Source organism: Choristoneura fumiferana, chromosome 4 (assembly GCF_025370935.1).
Source record: "Choristoneura fumiferana chromosome 4, NRCan_CFum_1, whole genome shotgun sequence".
In the NCBI taxonomy this organism is placed as follows: Eukaryota; Metazoa; Arthropoda; class Insecta; order Lepidoptera; family Tortricidae; genus Choristoneura; species Choristoneura fumiferana.
In genome coordinates, this window is record NC_133475.1 from 7,445,470 (window position 1) to 7,462,595 (window position 17,126).

A 17,126-nucleotide genomic window follows, 5' to 3' on the forward strand; every position below is an offset into this window, starting at 1 on the left:
CATGTGATTAAAGTTCTATCTTTGTCACTCTTTGCTATTATAAGCAGGACAGGAACATTTCAAACTGTCAATTTGCTTAAGAATGTAGACCTGCTTTATAACTGCCTTTGTGACGAGACACTCCAGGAGTCAAATGAGGGTCATTACTTAAATTTTGTTTATTTAAATCAGTTTATCACATTTTTAGAATCTGATTTCTGAAAACGCTTCACGAAGCCTTTTTCACCAAATGGTTTTCGATTTATTATATGTTGTCAAAAATTGGGACATCCCAATTAGAACTCGAGAAACTGACTTAGGGTATTTCCAGGATAGATGCCCCACTTCTTGAAAAAGCTTTATAACTCAATTAATTCATCATTTTATAGCAATGCGTCCAATGCGCATGATAACTATGATCCTTAATCTATTATTTTACTGTACTTGTTTTGACATAGTATGTCGTAGATTTCGTGTAAATCGTACTTTTTTGACCCCTTAAAAATGGGATAGATGCCTACCGTGGGGGATAGACGACTCGGTGGCAAAAACGGGTTAGTGGATAGATTCCCTATAAAATCAAACAAGCTAAATTGAACATTATCAGTTTTCATTTTCATTATTTAAGTAAAAGTAAGTAAAAATAATCTTTATTGCCAAAAAAAACCTAGCTCAGTACAACTCACAAAAAATAAAAAATAAACATACAATAATTTTTTTACAATTAAAATTATTATTAAAAACTAAAAACATATTTTGAAATAATTCGTTTTTTTTCTATTTGAAAATACAAGAGAACCACACTAAATATACAAGTTTTGTATACGTAAATTTGTTTTTCATCATTCCTGGTAAAACTTTGTCAGAGTCCTAGCAGTATTCTATGTTATGGCGATAGCCAAAATCAAAATATTGTTGACTCCTTTTTTCTCCCTTCTTCATTTTGCTTGCATGCTACTACAACGCCCTGTTTTCTCTTATCTATTATTTATGAGGCATTTTGGCCGTATCAATAACATCATATCGGCCGTAGGACGTTCAGTGTTGGGCATAGGCCTCCCCCATATACCTCCAGTTGCTTCAGTTGGAAGGGACCTGCATCTACCGCCCCTCTGCAACAAAATTATTCTATATTTAAAACAAGTTGAGGATGCGATTAAAAAACGGGGCAACTATACTTTTCGCAGAGGATAGATGCCCTTTTAGGTACTAAATAAAGTAATGATAAAATCACAAAAAAAAACATATAAATCCATGTAGCCTAAGCTTCAGTGCTACCAAATCAATTTATGAAAGACAAATTATAAGCAAGTCAAAATTTATTCGGACACAAATACTTACGAATATAATTTCCACACTCTCTGAGGTCCCGCCGCGGAAGGTTCTGGCACTTTATGACGAAACGCGTGCGCTCTTGCTCACGATGGCAGCAGCACCGAGGTTTGCAGGGATGGCGCTTGCTATTATGTGTTGGAAGTTTAGGTCATAGTTCTGCTACTAGCCGAAATTAAAATCGAGGCATCTATCCCACTGGGGCATCTATCCTGGAATTACCTACACGAAACGCAATTAATAGTTATCGTGTATCGTGTTAGTCAGTCCCTAGGCGAAGAAATGGAATCAGGGATAATCGCAGGAAGCATATTAAGTTATAACATTATCGAAAAATATCTGTTGCCTGTAACTTTGCCTACTTCTTGCGGGAACTTGACACTTTTCCGGGGTTAGAAGTAGCCTGTGTTAATCAAGGATAAATTAGCTTTCCATCAGTTAAAGAATTTTTGATGTCGGTTCAGTAGTTCCAGACGTTACCACCTACGTACAACCTAGCAATGTTGAGTACACATTGTGAAGAAATTTGGTAAGATAATATTATGAAACCCTAAGAAAAACATAGAATCGTATTAGAAGAATTGTATACTTCCCGTGAGCGTTCGTTATGCACAAATCCTGAACGCGTGGAAGAAATTAATATCAAATAGCTGGGTACTCAGGTCTGTACCTCAATGAGCAGTGAAAAATGCAAACTTCTGAGTTAAAATAACCTTTTCATTTCTCATGCCGTAAAGTTCGTATGTAATGCTGGATCTAAGCGACATAAAATGCCTTTTTATGCTCTAGTGCATAAAGTAAAATCTTCGTCTAAGACCAAGGTAATTAGGTGTTAGTAGCCACAAATAGAAAAATTATATATTTTTTTAAATAAACCATTGATTGTTAAATCAACAAAACTAAATAATTGTTTATATAGCGTTGCATGAAAAATAGAAGAAGTGAACAATTATTGTTTCCACTTTTGTTGATGAAATGAAAAGCAGAATTTTAAACTAAAGCATTAAACCCATTTTCCCCTCGACGTGTCTATCCACCCTCGTCGCACCAGCTCGGGTGGCTATTTATACAAATGTCTCTGTTAAAATGGCTCGTTTTATGCTCTTATTGTACAATATACCTACTATTAAAATAGGTATTCAAAGACACTTGGCGGTCCGACCCTGGCATTATAAAACCAATAGTTGAATTGAAACACACATACACGCACACACACGCACGCACGCACACGCGCCCATACACACACACACACACACACACACACACACACACACACACACACACACACAAACACACACTTTCGCATTGAAGTATACCTAATATTAAATATGTAGTAGGATTATTCAAACATTCGCAATTCATACTAATATTATTTTGTGAACATAGACGAAGCTCAGGTGGCTGGGGTAGCAAGCGATCAGGCGTTATTGTCGTAATTTTCTCGTTCGCTGGTAATACTAATACTTACCTACTTAGGGATTTAATTATTCAAACCACGTCACTCACTGTAGGCTGGCAACATCACGCTCCGCCAAACCAGAGCTGATTGACGAAAAGGTTAATGGGGCTCTCTTAGATTCGGCTCATCAATCATGCATAGATGGAGCATGTAGCTTGACCTAAACCGGACTGATGGGCGTCATTTTACATTTTGAAACAAGGATAAGTAAACCAATGGACTGGCACTCAAAATACGCTTATACGGCCAACACTGCTATGCTGGGACCGCTTCGCGATTTTGCAAATACATAATACTTGTTTTTATTTTAATGCTATGGTTTTATTTTTAATGTATTTTTATTATGTTTTATTTACTGCGCGAAGGGCGAATAAAATAGTTCTATTCTATTCTATGTGTCGGCGGCCGATCGCAAAATCCGCCAGATCAGGAAATTCCTAGGTATATCCGCCATATCGTTCAAAACTCACCGTTTAACGATTTGCCTAGTGACGTTTAAGCAAATCATGAAATTCCTAGGCATAATATCATGAAACGCCGCCATATCGGTCCTGGCACTTCGCCGGCCGCTGCCGCGGCACGCTCGCTTCGCTCGCTCGGCTTGTGCGTTGTGGTCACAATTCATACTAACAACTCCTCGCTTCGCTCGTCTTACCTAAACCTAAACTTTTCTTTTTTTGGCATATCACTATGTGCCCCGTATAGAGCTAGGAATATCGAATATCGAAGTTGCTCTAATCGATCTGCCGTATTGTTTTTCAGGCACATCGCGATAAGTATGCCTGGCCAACTTTTAGGTATATCATGAAATGGCGCCATTTCACGATATGCCTAGGAATTTCGTAATCTATACAGGGAGATTCTGGAGACGTGTCGAACGAACTCAATTCATTATATATAGGCTAACGTAAGGCCCTCCATAAATTACGTCCCACCAATTTTGATCATTTTTAAGCCCACTGCTCTTCCTGACACACTTATTACAATGAAAATCGCAATTAATTTGTTCTTGGGTCACAAATAAAATATGTGCTTTTTAGAAGGCGATAAAAAAAAATTGAAATTCTGAAACAAACTTACACATACCGTATGTTTATTTCAGTGTGTGTTGTTTAATAAATTCATCTGATTTGTAGTTTTTATGACTATACAAGTACATTTAATAGTAAGTATTTTTGGCAAAAAAAACTTGCATTACAAAAAAAAGGGTGCGCCAAAGCTCTTATAAAATTGCAAATTTGATTATTGAAACTTCGAAAATGTATCTTATACAATTTTACATCCTAATGATCATTATATATTTTTATTTTAGACAATAATCATTGGAACTCCGAATTTATTGTATTCATAATGTCATTTAATTTAAATACCTCTGTTACTACAATTTATGTATATATCATTATTCAACATATCGATTTTAGGTAATAAAATTTGGTGTTATATACGTTTTAAAGCATACCTTTGTTTATTTCTAATCTATTCATACATATATACAAGTTGAAGACTTTTTTAATGCGAATATCTGGGTAAATAATATGGGAACTATATTTTCTGTCACTTATATTTAGATTTGTCAGGAAACTGCGATACCCTAATTATTATATTTATCCCTAAGAAATATATTGGTTCCTTAATTCGATGCTTCTACCTATTCTAATATGGCAGGTCTGGTTAGGTACGACGACGAGCGAAGCGAGGAGGAGTGTTAGGTAGAACTGCGAGCCTCAGTGCACGAGCCGAGCGAGCGAAGCGAGCGTGCCGCGGTAGCGGCCGGCGAAGTGCCAGAACCGAATTTTTTTTGCTAATACTTGTAATGATGAATATGAACCCAATATAATTATTTCATGATCAATATTATTTCCGAGTAATTTTTAAATAATATTTAGGTAACATCTAATAATAATATTTAGGGTCCAGATGTTTTAGCAGCCTACCTTTTTAATACGCGGTCGGACTAAACTAGGCATACCCTCCAATGTAAATCATAATCTCTGTGTACGTTCCGATATACGTTTAGTTTAAATGATATAGCTTTTAATCACATGAGTACAAATGATTATCCATCCATCCATCCATCCCAGCCTATATACGTCCCACTGCTGGGCACAGGCCTCCTCTCAGAACAAGAGGGCTAGGGCCAAAATGATTATATTAAATAAATTTATAAATAAAGAAATTCTTCCAAATAACATTATGGGTATAGATTAAATCTCGTTGATGAAATTATGAGTAAAAAAGTAAGTAGTAAAAATAATTATCTTTAAAATATATAAGAAACAATTTTCGGAGAAATGATGATTATGATTACGAACCGGTATTATTATAAATAATCGAATAAAAAATTGTATATGAGCCAATATGGACCCCATAAAAAGGTAGATACTTACATAAGTATTTAACACAAACTTATAATATAATATAATTAACTCCGTTCGCGTAGACTTTATTTATCATTATCCCATGGGAAATATGCAATTTTCCGGTATAAAAACTATCCTATGTTCTTCTCGTGGACTCAACTATCTGTATACCTATTTTAAATTTGACAAAATTTTAATTATATAAAGTAATTTTCTCATAATCATTGTGAATGTATAGGTAAAAGCTGATGTGTTTTTTTTTAATCAATTTGCATGTTGATTCGTCGATTGAATACTGGTTCAAATCATGTAGTAATAAAGATCTGTATTTACGTATTCTAAGCAAATAAATCATTCTTTCTTTCTTTCTTACCGAATTTCAGTAGATCCAGAGATGACTCCCTAAAACCTCACAAAATCCTCACAAACTTTAACCTCTTTATAATAGTAGTATAGATAAAAACAAATAAATTAGCGTTATTATTTATATAAGTTCAGTGCATTAAATGTCTTAATATAAATAATATGTTTTAAAAAATTTATACAGAATACCTACCTACCTATTGTCTCTAGACAACTGAAACGATACGATACAGTCAACTATTAAAGACGCATACATTATTCACCTTATTCCAATTTAATAAAGTAAAAACCGGCCAAGAGCTTATCGGACACGCCCAAAATAGGAATCCGTAGCCATTACGAAAAAATTAAGTAATATTTTTCTAAGGATTTCGTATTTTATACGGAATCTTCCAAGTTTAGGTATATTTTATACCTTCGGCTGCTATTTACTCAATCCACCACTGGCTTAATTTTCATGCAGAGGGGGGTGCGCTCGATTTTCATGAAAATTTGCACTTTAAAGTTGAATATTTCGCAAACAAATCACTGAATCGAAAAATCTTAGCAAACCCCTAATGGTTTTAAAAGAACTATCCAACGATACCCCACACTATAGGGTTGGATAAGAAAAAAAAATCACCCCCACTTTACGTCTATGGGAGGTACCCTAAAAAAAATTTTTTTTTAATAAATCTTGGTAGTGCACTGTAGTATTCTTATTTAAATAAATTTCAATAACAGGAGTAAGTGAAATGAAAGCTGAAAGCTGTTGAACAGCAGGTACCTACAGGTATAATATAACCACCTTGATCGATAAGCAAAGCAATACTTAGTCGTCTGCCCACTTTACAACAATAGAGTTAGAATTATACAGAGTACTTACCTTTAACGACAGTCATGTCTACACAATGTTGTAGACTATCAGGTCATTACTTTACTCTAATCTTCTACTAACACAGGTTAAGATAAATTGTTTAACAAAATGAGTCATTATGTTACTTGAATAAATGAATTTAATTATTATTATTATTACTAATTTTATATTTTAATTATTGTTATTTTTCGCATCATGACATGATTGGAATTTTAATTTTAACCCCCGACGCAAAAAGAGGGGTGTTATAAGTTTGACCGCTATGTGTGTCTGTGTGTGTGTGTGTCTGTCTGTCTCTCTGTGGCACCTTGGCTCTTAAACGGGTGGACCGATTTGAATGCGGGTTTTTTTTTTCAATTGAAAGCAGGTTTTCTAGCGATGGTTCTTAGACATGTTCAGCCGTTTTTGAGATAGTGAACTTTGAAGTGACAAAGTCGGGGGTTTTCCAACTTTTTGTTGGTTAGGTCATTATATTATTATTAATCTTATTTATACCTTTGACGATTTCAATATTATATATTAACTGACATTTATGTAAGTTCAAAGTCAAAGTCAAAATATCTTTATTCAGTTTAGGCTATAACAAGCACTTATGAATGTCAAAAAAAAAATCTACCACCGGTTCGGAAAAACCTCTGCTGAGAAGAATCCGGCAAGAAACTCAACGAGGTATATATATTTTTTTAAACAGATTTACAATATTATTAAATGATATGTAACATCACAAGTATTTAACACAACTTTATTTTTAACACAGTAGGTTCGCTATTTGAAGGGATCGCTAATGCGGATCGGAATTATTTCCAAATATCCCTGTCCATGATATAATCATTAACTTTATAATACGCCTTTGATATTAATGTCTTCTTGACAATAGATCTGAATTTTGTATCCGTTTCATTTATAATATTTTTTGGAATTTTATTATAAAAACGTATGCAATTTCCCAGAAAAGACTTTTTGGTTTTAGCCAGTCTGTAAGATGGAACTTTAAGCTTCCCTGTGTTTCTAGTAGCCTTTGGCTTATCGACGTTAGTGGGAAAATCACATATGTTCTTCCTAACATACATGAAAAAACATAAAGCGACGGCAGGGTTAGGATATCTGTTTCCTTAAAAAAAGATCTTAAAGATTCACGCGTCTTCAAATTATAAATTGCTCTAATTGCTCTCTTTTGTAAGATAAAAATTGACTCAATGTCTGCAGCAGATCCCCATAAAATAAGGCCGTACGAAATAATGCTATTAAAGTAAGCAAAATACACCAACCGTGCCGTCGCCACATCGGTTAGCTGCCGTATTTTCCAAACTGCAAAAGCAGCAGAGCTCAATCTACCCGCGATTGCTGTGACGTGAGGTCCCCACTGTAGTTTAGAATCGAGCGTTATTCCTAAAAATACTGTTGATTTTACAAATTCAATAGTTTGACCATTTAACTTTATATTAGAAACTGAATTCGAGCTAGATGAATTTATCAACGAGAATTTAATACATTTAGTTTTCTTAGGATTTAGTAACAAATTATTGGCAGCAAACCATGCGGATATCACGGACAGGGTTTCATTGGGCTCAATGAAGTCGGTATCTTTTCTACTAACCTTGAACAGTAAAGACGTGTCGTCAGCAAACATAACTATACCCGACTTTTGTCGGAGTTGAGGGTTTGAGTTCTAATGTAATCTTATTAAATAAACTAAAACTATGATTTAAATTCGGGTTTTGTTCCGCGAACTTTTTTCTTGATATCGAGCTTCTCTAAAATCAAGGTATTACGCAGAACAAAACCCGAATTTAAGTCATGTCTACTTCTTAGTACATAACAAGTTCTAGTGTCAGCTGTTGTACCTAGGTACTTCTATAATCTTCCGAAATTATCGAAATCATTCAGACCGTTGATGACTTATAATCGTTAGGTAGTTGAACTGTTTAATTTTGTATTTTTTTAAATATTTCTCACGAGAGGTTAAGTACCTAATATTGAAGTTTTTTTTTCAACTGAAAAAAACACCTTGCATCTTGCAATAAAAAACGTTAGTTCAGATTGTCAGTTCATATACCTACATAAGGACAAACCTAGGCGTGGGCAAATGTAAATGCTGGAACCTGACAAACTTCGTCATAAAAGCCTGACAATGACAAGTGAAGGTTCGCAAGGGCTATGGCCCGCCCTTTGGCGAGATAGCAATTCAAAAGGAAAGTAATATCAAAGTTGGGTACGTGTCAAGGGGTAATTGGATAAAACAGATTAGAAATATGACACGAAGAAAATGAAACCAAGTTGCCTGGAACTCATGACGACTCAATGTTATATTCAATATTTACTTATGTAATATCAGGGTTTAAACTTTGAGCACTCGATGAACTATAAACAATTAATAGTTCGTTGATATGGACCTCCGCAAAGTAAGTCCTTTAATATTTAAGCACTCATTTTACATTACTTATAATAAGCTAATGTTTAAAAATATATTTTCACTTCTCATGCTCTAAAAGTAGCTCAATATAGCCTTACGAGGTGGGAGTAAAGTGAGTATTTTAGTCCCTCGGGAGTAAAAGTAATTAATGTTTTAATTTACTTCGAGTGAATTAGATAAACTCAAACAGCCAGTACTTCCTTAGTTTTTGGCATAAAATAAGATTGTGTGTGGACCATTTTCATGACGAAAATGTTACGTTCTTAGTCTACGTGGTCCTAGTTCTATGCTTTTTCCGCATAGAAGGTGGCGCCATTCTATTTATTCCAGTTTGTGTATGGACCATTTCGCCGATGCGATTTTGTTATCTGTGTCTGGTTGGAAAAAATACTTACCGCGAAAACTTTGAAATTGTTGTAGAGCGTAAATCATAAACGATTAAAATAAATTGATTATTCTCGCAATGTCGTCAAGTGATAGTGAAAATTATGATGTCGAGCAAAGAGAAAAAGACAATTGATAATCTTTTGCCGCCGAAAACTAGAAAGATTTGTTTAAAAACCTATGAGTTTTATGGACTGGAGGAATAAGAATTCTTTCACAAAAAAGACTATTTTACTTGCAATCGAACTGAAGAATAGAGTTTTCACCTCGAGACTATTTAAAAGTCAATATAAACCCTCGGATAAATAGACACCTCGGGTATATATTAGCTTATTTTAGTCCCTCGATAAAAATATACTAATTTAATACGAGCTTTTTTTGCTTACTACATCTGAGACTAGAAATGGGGCAAAGGACCCTTGTAGTAGATTTATGTCGTGGGTAAAAGTTAGTAGTTAATGAATGAATCGATGTAACACTCACAATTTGTATTAACTTTTAGATTGATAGGACCGACGACTGACCATAAAAATGTGTTACCTAAAGTTCGTAAATTTTATTCGGTGGATAATAAATGATAGTAAAACGAAGCAATGAGCACGCCCTGCCCGTTAAATCCCTTACACATTCTATTTCGCTATAAACGAATAACATATGTGCTACGAACAAATGCGATACGTGCAGGTAGAGTTGGCTTTACGTTTTTGTTTAGTTAGGGGACATACTAGTAATAAAAGCAATTTGGACATATATTATTGTTTTTTTATTTCGTCACAATTACTCAAACACACCGGAAGACGAGGCGTTGGCTGGTCTCCCATTAGGATGGACTTGACGACATGAAAGTTGTAGGGAACCAATGGATACAGGTGGCGAGTTATCGTCCTTTGTGCGTTTCTAAAGGGGGATGCCTTTTTTCAACAGTGGCCGTCTTCCGACACTGGGTCATCAAACATTTAAGTAGGTAGGTAGGTACTCTTAAACCAATTTTCTGGGGCGTATACCACATTGAATAGAAACAGAAACTAGACTGACGGACGCGCTAGACACATGTAAGCTTGATTAGCTCAGCGGAATGTTTAGGAACCGAAAATTTTCTGTCCACTTAAGTAGAGCATTTCTGTGGACAGCATACTTGACATATATTGATGGATGATGCGTTGATAAGTACATCTAGGGTTCCATCCGTTTCTATCTGTCCACTTCCAAGATATACGCCAATGTAAATTACTTATTAATATACATTATTCAATCACTAGTTCTACTGGCAATCAATTTTCGAGGTTCGAATTAAATCAGTCATGTTTACATACCTAATATTTTTTTATTTTTTATACATGGTTTCAATATACTGAATGCCTTACACATACTGTCTCATTTTAAGTTAACTATTTTAATGTATAAATTTAGAAACATCTCACTTATGTAATAAAAAAATGGTGTACTCGTATATTTAGTTCGGTCAGTAATTCTCCCTTCTTTGTAACTCTACACTCATAACTTCTATTTCTCAGTTGCGCTTCATTGGTTATAGAATAAATCAAAAGTGAGAGAAAAACGGCTCGCAAGCTATTGCATTTGTAACTTTTAGACGGTACATACAGTAGGTATAAAACAGATATGAAATAGTTATTTGTGTCACAAGGGAGCAAAATGGTGTATTTACGGCGAGGGCTTACATTGAATCCAGAATGTAGCGAAGGATTCTATAATAGAATAGCGTCTAAAGTAGAATCCTGAGCGTAATGAGGGATTCAAGTGTTAACGCCCAAGATGAAAATAATTTTGCTCCCGAGTCGCTCATACAACTTTTCACACCAAGCATTAAGAAACTTGAAAAAATAAAATCTAAATATTATTAAAGAACAACCAGCATAGAAAATGGCATGGCTTTACAGTTATCAACTTCAAAAAATGGCATTTGCAATAAAACACTTAGAAAAGCCTTGAACAGAAAAGTTGCACTTTGCTCCCTCTCGTGAGGGAGGAAAAGTTACTTTTCTGAAGGAGAGGTGTAAAAAAAATATATAAACCTGCTCTTAAAGTATACTGTATCGATTCTTATCTCGATTCTGGGCAAAATACGTTTTATCACCTCGAATAGAAGCGAACTTTCTTTGGGAGAAAATGTATCAGCAAAGCAAAGTCTACCGGTTGAATATTAATACGGTGTCAACGTTATCTTTGATTTCTAGGGGCTGTTTCACCATCCATTGATTAGTGTTAACTGGCGGTTAGGTTTGATGCCGTCTCTATTTGTTTTGTTCGAATCGACGGAGACGGCATCACATTTAACCGTCAGTTAACACTAATCAATGGATGGTGAAACAGCCCCTTAATGTTCTATTTTTGTTTTAGATATCAGATTTAGAGGGACTTGTGAATAAAATCAGCGAATGCTTCCCTTCACTATCGTACCTCAGCCTTCTGAGCAACAAAGCGTGCCCCAACCAGCTATCGGACCTCGATAAAGATGAATCGGATTACCAGAGATACAGGTAAGGCTTTTTATTGGATACTAACAATGATTATAATATCTATGGACAAATTACACCAAACGACCTAGGTCCAAACTAAGCAAAGCTTGTACTATGGGTTCTAGACAACGAATAGACATACATAATATAGATAAAATACTTTAATGTAGCAAAAACTTAGCGAAGTGGTATAATCAGATAATTATTAAGAAAATATTAAGAAAATACAAAATATCCATAGGACTAAAACTACTATTAAATTAAAATAACTAAAACTAAAACTTTGATTAAAAACCGGCCAAGAGCGTGTTGGACACGCCCAAAATAGGGTTCCGTAGCCATTACGAAAAATTTAAGTAATATTTTTCTAAGGATTTCGTATTTTATACGGAATCTTCCAAGTTTAGGTATATTTTATACTTTAGGCTGCTATTTACTCTTAAACTACTAATAATTCTCAAGCAAACTTAGCCGCTACAGTTTTCCTTGTAAGTTTAATATACTTACTACCATTGTGATTTTTTTCAAATTTTTCCGCCCACCGGTTTAGATTTTAGAGGGGGGGGGGCGCCCTATGTTAATGAAAATTTGCACTTTAAAGTTGAATATTTCGCAAACAAATCACTGAATCGAAAAACCGCCTTAGCAAATCCCTAATAGTTTTAAGAGACCTATCCAACGATACCCCACACTACTATAGGGTTGGGTGAGAAAAAAAATCACCTCCACTTTACGTCTACATGGGAGGTAACCTAAAAAAAATTTTTTTTTTTTATTTTTTGTTGTACTATTTTATCGGCATAGTTTATATGTATATATCCATGCAAAATTACAGCTTTCTAGCATTGATAGTCCCTGAGCAAAGCCGCGGACGGACAGACAGACAGACAGACAGACATGGCGAAACTATAAGGGTTCCGTTTTTGCCATTTTGGCTCCGGAACCGTAAAAAGAGAGGTGGGCCTCTTGGCATGGTGCCCATCACGCAGGCAGCATTCCCGCGTTGAACTGCGATTGAGATTCTTTGCGCGAGAAAGCTGCCGGCGCGAAGGTTGCCTGTTGCCTCCCTTAACCTATTGCTGAGCTCCCTGTGTAGCTCCAGCGCACCCTTACCCCAAGGACCTAGAGTCTCGATGCCGAAAGCAAAGAAATGATATTGGGCGCCGAGACAGCTATATATTGTGACCTTGAGGCGTTCCCGGGCGTCTAATATTATATAGATAAATATATACTAAATAAATACAAATATCCAAGACTCAAGGACAAATATTCGTATTCATAATACAATTATTTGGCCTTACCGGGATCGAACCCGCAACCGCTAGCTTACAGGGTCAGTCAGGGTCACTAACAACTTAGCTATCCGGTTTTCAAACTTGACCCGGTTGTCTCGGTCTCGGGCGTTGATTAGGCTAAAAATAGAACAAAAGTTAACAAAACTCAACTATGTAGTTGGATATTGTCAGTTGATTGTCGCTTAGGTATGTCGTTTATTTTTTAGAAACAAGAATCTAATTGTGGATACTTTGGCTATCGAAAAGTGTAAAGCGTGTCACACACTAAGCAGATGCGATAAGATATCTGTATCTGAACGCATATCTGTCAATATCGCTCCCTATACAATTCAATGAGCTAACACACACAGCGCAGATAACTTATATTTTATCGTGAAGTATCTGTGGGCACCGACATATATCGAAAGATGGCAAAGATATTATCTGCGTATATAAATTGATCTGAGTATAATATCTGCCGATAGAAATATGGTATAGTATTTTATCTGCAGATGGATACAGGTTGATATGAGAGCCCCGCTGCACGCGAGTAAATCTAGAAGAGATAAACACGAAAACATCCTGTATAAACAATCCGCACCAAAAAACAAGTCTACTCAGTTTGAAGGATTTAGACTGAATGTATCGTCTCGTATATTATCGTATCTGCGTAGTGTGTGATAGTTTCAGATCATTAAGTTATTATAAGCAGATAAAATATTATCGTATCTGCGTAGTGTGTGACACGCTTAAAGAAAGTCTCGCGCACCACGCCTTACACAGTATTGTTTTCCGTAACCTACCTACCTACCTAACCTTTCATTACCTACCCGCCGGAAAAACAAAGCCCTCAAAGTATACATAATTTGTTTCAACCGTAAAAGAGTGTTGCGTCGAAAATTGCTAGACTTAATAAAAAACAGATATAACTAAGTACCTACCTACTTAGGTTTCTCGCTCGGAGATACATTACTTTTTACTTACCTACTATTCATCTTGCATACAAATTGTGATGCTTATCCTACGTACTCTGTTGTGTCAAAATTACTCACTATAATAATACACTTTTGTGAAGACGAGTAGAGTCCTTTTAATACTTTTAGGTAGGCACCAAAGGTCTTATATGCCGCTTTAAGTGGAAGTTGAGGAAAAACTTTTGCATATTATGTTTTATGACATACAAACATGTGGGATTAACTACCTTTCCTTACTTAAACGGCAGTGAATAGGTCCAAAACATTGTTTCGGAACAATTTACTTCGATGTCTCGAATTCAGGCAACATTTCATTTGAAACTTATGTAAGTATTGTAAAATCACGTAAAAGCAGTCTTGCGTTTCGTTACACATGCATGTGCATTTCTGCATGCTGCATCAAAGAGAATTGGACGATAAACTAAGTTCGTGAGATATCGGTACTGTTGAGTGAGACGCATCATGATGGTGTTAAGAGGTAGGTATCTATATCGCGTTTTTTGGCCGCTACTGGGTATTTAAAATAATAAAGACTGTAATATGTATGTTACTGACCAAAATCCATGAACTATTTTAGCTGTACCTATCCAGAAAAATAATCCATAGTAAATAAAAGAAAGGAAGATGTGAAAAAAAATCTTCTCTACCCCAGCTTGTGGGGTACAATTTTTTAAAGCTGGAGAGCTTTTTTTTAAACTTCCTTTCGACCTAGGGACCACAAAACATTGAAATATGATGTTGGAGATATTTAACCAATTTACAAACCTCAAAACTATAATTTTTTTATTGTTCTTCAAGGAGTCATTATACTTTTAACATTTCCACCCGTCCGCGGTTTAGCTTGGAGACTATTAGTGCAAAAAACTAAAATTTTGCATGGGTACATTACATTATATATATTAACCACGTGGACAAACTGGTCGAAGAAAAAAAAATTGCGTACCTAACTCGGCTACACGTAAAATGGAGATGATTTGTTTATCCTTTTAACCGTAGTTTTAACCCATAGTGTAGTTATGGGATATCGTTCGACAGATCATTCAAAAACATTATACGTTTGTTAACACTTATCTTTACATTTAATTTAATTTTTGTCACAAACAAGCTTAAAACTTAGCCTGAAAAAAATCATAGTGGTAAATATACCTAAATAATTTCTGTCATAGCTTTTGTAGGCTTTAGAAGTTAAAGAGTAATAAACGGACAATCAAAACGTAATACTATTGTGGCCTTGTCAGCTTCTTGCTTGCTTGCTCTTTGATGTTTTTTTTTATTTTTTTTCCAACAAACGAATTTGTATAAAAAAAGAAATCTGTTTTTTCCTCGATCATAATACTGGCAATTACAGTTGGCAGTTCCGGTTTTTGAGTAGGTGTTTAACACGGATGCACTTGATCTGAAGAAAATTCATTTCTACGAACACGATACATCGTACTGCCGAGAAGCGTTTCAGCGCCAGACATTTTATAACACGTTTTTCACAGGAACACTATTCTTTTGCTGTGTATGGAGAAAATATTGTTCTTTCAGCAATTTAAGTTAACTCGTTTGTAAAACCAGTCTTGTCCAACAAATAACGTACGTACAAATTAAAGAATCTCAACATATTCACCATTGTCCCCGCGTCGAAGTAATTTAACCTCTACAATAGACACGAGTGACATCCACATTCGCGCCAAATTGAGAGGCGCGATTAAAGGGCTTACCCTCGTCAGAGGGCCCGGTTTACTGCCAGATTTATGTATTGTATTCAGGGGATTTTACGTTTTTGAAATATGAATGGGTTATTTTTTGGGTCATGATAAAATACATATTGAGAAGAGAACGTAACGTAGGTAGGTATGGTTCTAAATCGAAATACTTGGAGGTTGGTTTAGTTCAATGTACCTTCAGCTACATTGACCTGCTACTGAATCAGCAGATTTAATGATAGCAACAAAGGTCTAACAATATAATGAAAGAAAGCTTTAGCAAAAATATTTTTTCACTTCTCATGCTCGTAAAGTTCGTGTTTATGCTGGATCTAGGTAGGGCTGCCACCTCTAAAATTTGGCTACCAGGACAAGACGCGTGAAAAACCCGGATTTAGGAGCCCGAAACCCGGACATATCAACAGGCTTAGGTTTTTGTTAAACTTGATCAGTAGGTATAATAAAATATAGGCCAATCAAATAAGATCCTTATAAAACGATTTACAGCTTGCTGGAAATTAATTCTCCAAAAAATTCTAATTGCATTGGTCTAAAAATTAAAAATATTTTTAAACCCGGACTACAAATGAAACCCCGCCCGGACGCCCTCTAAACTAGGACAAATCCGGGGAAACCCGGACGGATGGCAGCCCTGGATCTAGGCGACATAAAATTCTGTACACCACTGTGAAAATTTTCCCATTTTTGACTTTATATTTTTTTCATGACCAACTACACATTCTTAAAGAATACTGTATATGTCGGTAACTATTGTGGTACTTGTGGTATCAGTTGTCATGATCTTGGTTTTGCTTAGGTTCATCTGCAGCCCTCTGTCATAAGACGCGTTATGCAGTTCATTGACTAATGGTATGGTGAGGAGTATGCTCCTGCGAATCGGAGATTTGATAAACCTTGCACCCGCTATTGAAAGCCCTTTGCTCTCCCAATCAAGTTTCTTAAAGATGTCCTCCAGAACCAGAGTAAACAAGATGCAAGATGTGGAGGTGCAAGACACCGGTTGGAAGACCTCAGATGCGTTGGAGGGATGACATCGGGAGAGTTGCGGGCAGTAACTGCGGATGCAGACGGCTCAGAATAGAGCGACGTGGAGAAAGCTGAAGGAGGCTACACCAAATTGGTTGAGAGAGGCTTCAGATGATGATGATGATGACTGTATATGTCACGTGATACCCAATAAAATTACCTAAGTTCAGTAAAAAATTCAGACTTCTATCTGTCAAAACAAAAGATTTATGAGATTTTGAATTTTGTGTGTTTCATTGATGGACACTTCACCCTAAAGTATATAAAATCTTCGTCTAAGACCAAGGTTATTAGGTAAAAATAAATAGCCACAAACAAAAATGTTTCTTAATAATTTTTAATTTATATAAAACCTAAAATCAATGAAATCCATCAAAATAAATCAATAAAACTAAAAAAATATAACTAAAAATAATAAATAATATAATGCATGAAAAATAAAACGTACATAGAAAGTGAACTACTACTGCTCTACTGTTGCTTTTTCATTTACTCGCAATCTAAGTGAAAAGCAGAG

The 17,126-nt window shown here is 35.5% G+C and overlaps 1 protein-coding gene across 2 annotated transcripts in view; it reads left to right on the top strand.

The window, feature by feature from the left end:
- Nucleotides 1-17,126, top strand: part of LOC141427395 (leucine-rich melanocyte differentiation-associated protein-like) — a 33,834-nt gene that overhangs the window by 12,238 nt on the left and 4,470 nt on the right. For both annotated transcript variants that reach the window (XM_074086760.1, XM_074086759.1), the window contains exon 4: nucleotides 11,505-11,644. In XM_074086760.1, the coding sequence (XP_073942861.1) occupies nucleotides 11,505-11,644 (140 nt within the window). The remainder of the gene's footprint in view (nucleotides 1-11,504; nucleotides 11,645-17,126) is intronic.